The sequence below is a fragment of the Gavialis gangeticus genome, unplaced genomic scaffold, assembly GCF_001723915.1.
Source record: "Gavialis gangeticus isolate Ggan-Ray unplaced genomic scaffold, GavGan_comp1, whole genome shotgun sequence".
Taxonomy (NCBI): domain Eukaryota; kingdom Metazoa; phylum Chordata; order Crocodylia; family Gavialidae; genus Gavialis; species Gavialis gangeticus.
In genome coordinates, this window is record NW_017728997.1 from 11,133,933 (window position 1) to 11,138,464 (window position 4,532).

The 4,532-nt window shown below is 38.2% G+C and overlaps 1 protein-coding gene across 13 annotated transcripts in view; it reads left to right on the forward strand.

Annotated features, from left to right (window-relative positions):
- Positions 1 to 4,532, forward strand: part of FOXP1 (forkhead box P1) — a 540,709-nt gene that overhangs the window by 445,813 nt on the left and 90,364 nt on the right. For all 13 annotated transcript variants that reach the window (XM_019504753.1, XM_019504749.1, XM_019504755.1 and 10 more), the window contains one exon: positions 3,449 to 3,653. In XM_019504753.1, coding sequence (XP_019360298.1) covers positions 3,449 to 3,653 — 205 coding nt within the window. The remainder of the gene's footprint in view (positions 1 to 3,448; positions 3,654 to 4,532) is intronic.

Below are 4,532 nucleotides of genomic sequence, written 5' to 3' on the forward strand. Positions count from 1 at the left end.
TGTTTAAAACGTTTTTTGCCTCGATGCTGACCTGTTGTCATCTAAGATCGCACATCTCTAATTTTATCATTGCATAATCTTTGGGGGGTGGAGTTGTCCTTAGACGCCTCTCTTCCACTCTACATGCACAGCAGCAATTTTCGAATAAACCCCATTTTGACAGTATTCTGCACCGTGAGAGCTGTGACTTCAAAACCAATCTGCAAAATGAAACATGCAAATCATACTGCTGAGCACTAATAGGACTGAGGCACCTAGTTGCCCAATTAGGGCCACAAACAAGGCAATTACCGGTCTAAATCCTGGTATTTGCATGTGCAAAGTTGCAGGCACAAAGAATTGTGCAGTTTTAGAGACTGGTTATCAAGATGAAATCATGTAATAGTAAATTGCAGCGTTTTTATTGTGAGTGTTAGTGGATTGATTTGACTTGGTTTTATCATTTATTCCTTCACTTTGGAATATATTTAGGATTGTTTTATTTAACCATTTTGGTTGATGAGCAGTGAGCATACTTTACAGCTCTTCATTTGACAGTTCAGTTAGGAATCACCTTTGGAATAATCCTTAAAGATCTAACTCTTACTTTCTAATCAGAAGATATCTGCAGTTTGATCGTTTTGGAGGAGCTGATGTCACTTGTGCGAGAATGACATCATAATTTAATCTTCTGGTACCCAGTTCCATTTGACCTATAAGCCCTGCTCTTATTGCTTAGATTGTTTTATTTTACATAGCATTTTCTGCCAAACTGACTGTTATATTCACCTTTCCATATACGGGTGCATTGCTCATTAATGCTAATGTGAATTACGCTTATATATTAAATGTAGAACAAATTTGCTGACTTTTAGGATTTTTTTTTTTTATTATTATTATTATTATTATTGCTGCAACACTTAAAAGCTTTGTCTTCAAACAAAGCATTGGAAAATCCAAAAATGATTTCTGGAGGAAAGAGGGGTGGTATTAATGCTTCTCCAATTGAGAAGCTACTTGGCTAGAAATACAGATACTTGATGGTGGCAAAAAGAAGAGGGAGAGAAAAAAAGAAGTGTTATTCTTTTCCTATTTGCTTATTCTCAAAAATAAAAATAGGTGTCGACTCGTATGGTCTCATATCAATATGTTATCATCAACAGACAAGTCTATTCACTATTGTTTCAATTGAGTAAACAGTGGTGGAAGGGTCAGCCGTATTCACAGGTAATTGTTAGTGTGCAGACAGTCCTGTCAAGCGTGTTAGCTAAAAATACATCCCACACTGTCACTTTGCAAGGTGTTTGAAAATAATAGCCTAGATGCAGCAAAACAGGACACAGGCTTGTGTACTGACCTTTCTCTTTGTTTAATTTGCCTCAGAGGTTTAATTTCAGGGGACATGTAATAATTGAATATGTCTAATAACTAAATGCTCATTTGGGACAAAATCCATCAAAATATAATTGGCATTTGGTTTTTATGAAAGAAAAATGACTTGACTTAAAGCAATAGATGTGTCCCAAGAATATCTGATCACTTAATGTATAAATTGAAGCTTCTTTTCTAATATATATTAATTGCAGATACTTAAACATTTTAGCATTTTTTGTAGTGAACCGTTACCAGAGACCAACTGTTTTTGTTAATGCTACTCTCAGAAAGGCGGGGAAGGTTATTGGTCTGTCGTGCAATAATTTACTCCTCTTTGATATGCAAACGATCCACGGTGAATATAAAAAAATCCTATCAGACTCATTTCACAGTTCTTAACCACTTAGATTCTCTGGAGTCTATCGCCTCATTAGACCAGTGCTCTCCAAAGCTAGCATAATTAAAATCTTTAACAGTTTAGCAAAGTAAAGATGTTTGGCTGATCACGTTGAGATGATTATCTATCCATTGTATTCTAAATGACAAAAATAAATTAAATTTAGACCTTGGCATTTTTTATTATGTGTTTCAAATGAATATAATGCATACTGCCTTTTTTTTTTTTTTTTTTTTTTCAATACCTTAGGTTTGGTAAGATACATGCCTTTTTGAGCTGCTGCTGTAGACTTGGAAAATGGCAGATTTCCTTAGGATAGCTGCAGCATTACAATAGACTGAAACAATGAACAGTGATCCGAGTCCCCTGAAAGTCCAGTTATTAGAGACGGCTTTCCAAAAACCATCAGGGTTAGATATATAGATATAGAGAGAGAGAGAGAGATCTATAGATAGATAGAGAGATCTATAGATAGATAGAGAGAGAGATCTGTAGATAGATAGATAGCTCTTTAGGCATCTTTAAGACTGCTTTCTTCCCAGTTATTCTGTTCTGCCCTGGCCCTCTAAAATAACGCTGAACTAGTCTGTGATTTGGGAGTTTGACTTATTAGAAAATGCATTTTGAATGAAGATACGTTTATAACGTGATCCAGGTGTGGAGCGCTGGGTGCATTGGGCCATATCAATCCCTGGTATAACTCATGGGATGAATTTAGCCTCCTGGAGTTGTACAGAATTCCCACCCGGGATACTGGTCGAACGTGGTAAGCAGTGTCCTAAAACTGGTGTCCCTTTTGACACGATTAAGAAACAACATTTCTTTATTGTTTGAAGCTTATTTTATGTTTTCATTTTACTTTTGAATGGCTCATTAGCATTGATCTAAGAAATGACAGTAATAATAGTGTTACTTGTATAGAAAGTTATACAGTTTTTCAGTAGACACATCCATCAATTAAGTGAGCAGTACAAGAAACCAAAATTAATGAGAAAGATAGGTGTGTTAATGAAATAATCATAGTATAATCAATTTGACTGTTAAAATTTGAAAAGCATTTCAGGAAGACAATATGAATTCATAATTTATGTCTAAAAGTGATTAATAAAAACTGTATTTAATAACAAAGCTATTTGTCATCATTTAAAACTTAAGCACAAAATTAGTCATATTATGGTTCATGTTGTCATAATAACACAGTTGAATAATTTTCTTTGAAGACCTTCCCCACTTTTTAAAAATAAGTTAGGATTTATTCCCTTTCCTTAAAATAATATTGAAATAAAATGGCTCTGAAGAGCTGCGGAGGAGACCCTGGCTCCACCCCTCAGCAGTCAGCTTTGCAGGGAAGGCTCCTTTGGAGCTCTCCCTGCGAAGGAGCTCGGGGATTGGGCCCTCCAGTGCAAAAATCGTAGTAATAATAATTAACATGAGGTGGGGATATTTTCCCTCTTCCTCAACACTTTCTTCCTTTTTTTTTTTTTAAGGAATCTTGTTTTAATGGGAGCTAAGTGTTGGGCACTGAACAATTTAGCAGGAAATATGAAGTGTTACTTCAGTATTAGCCTTTAGTTTAAAAAAAACCAGGCACACAAAACTAACACTAGGCTTTGTTTACTGACTCTTTGATTTAATTACTGTTTGAAGACGGCCGAATTAGCTGTTAATTGATTTAATTATCCAATTTGTTTGTTTCAGGCATGATTCCAACAGAACTGCAGCAGCTCTGGAAAGAAGTGACAAGCTCTCATACGGCAGAGGAAACAGCAAGCAACAACCACAGCAGTCTGGACCTCTCCACCACGTGCGTCTCCTCATCGGCACCCTCTAAGACCTCCTTAATAATAAACCCACATGCCTCAACTAATGGACAGCTATCAGTCCACACTCCTAAGAGGGAGAGGTAGGTGCTGGTGGAATTCGTATATATGTGCTGATCGAAAGCAAGAGCTGGTTACTGCGTGGTGTTTTCATAGATGCTCGGGTTGCAAGGGACCTCAAGAGATCATCGAGTCCAATCCCCTGCCTAGGCAGGAAAGTGTGCTGGGGTCAGATGACCCCAGCCTGATGCCTGTCCATCCTTCTCTTAAAGACCCCCAAGGTAGGGGAGACCACCACCTCCCTTGGAAGCCCATTCCAAATTTTGGCCATCCCCAAATTTTGGCCACTCTTACCAGTATTGGTGGCCTTCACATGAGAGGATGCGATAATGACAAAAATATCCAAGCCCAAGTTTTGCCCTTATGATTTTGTTGGGTTATACAAGGCGTAGGTGGGGGTAGAATCTGGCCCTTTCGTTCAGATATTATGTCTTGCTCATTGGATTGCTGTTACAGGAAGGTATGCCCTGTTACTTCAGTTAAATTATATTGAATTTGGTCTCTGCTGTGATGCTCATGTTTTTACCTTTCCCAACATGCATTTGCGTTATTGGTGATGTCCCCTAATGCTCTAGCCAGGGGTGAGGAACAATTAGTTGGTCAGTCCCAGCCATTCTCAGTCGTCTACTTCATTACTGTACTGCTGTTGCCGTCATCGCACCATGTGGCATAGTTGCATATACTTGTGGTACCCACCACTGCCATGAAACAGGACACTCTTGAGTTGTCCACATTGCTGCAGGGGGAGATTTCCCATTCTATGGGCCTGTAAAATTTGCTAAATCATGGCAGACAGGTTGTAGAAATTCAGACTAATTCATACTTGCCCAGGTCACGCTTGACGCACTTCTTAGTACAAGTTCCATTTTATTTGAAGGATACTGTACTCCCCCCCCCCCCCC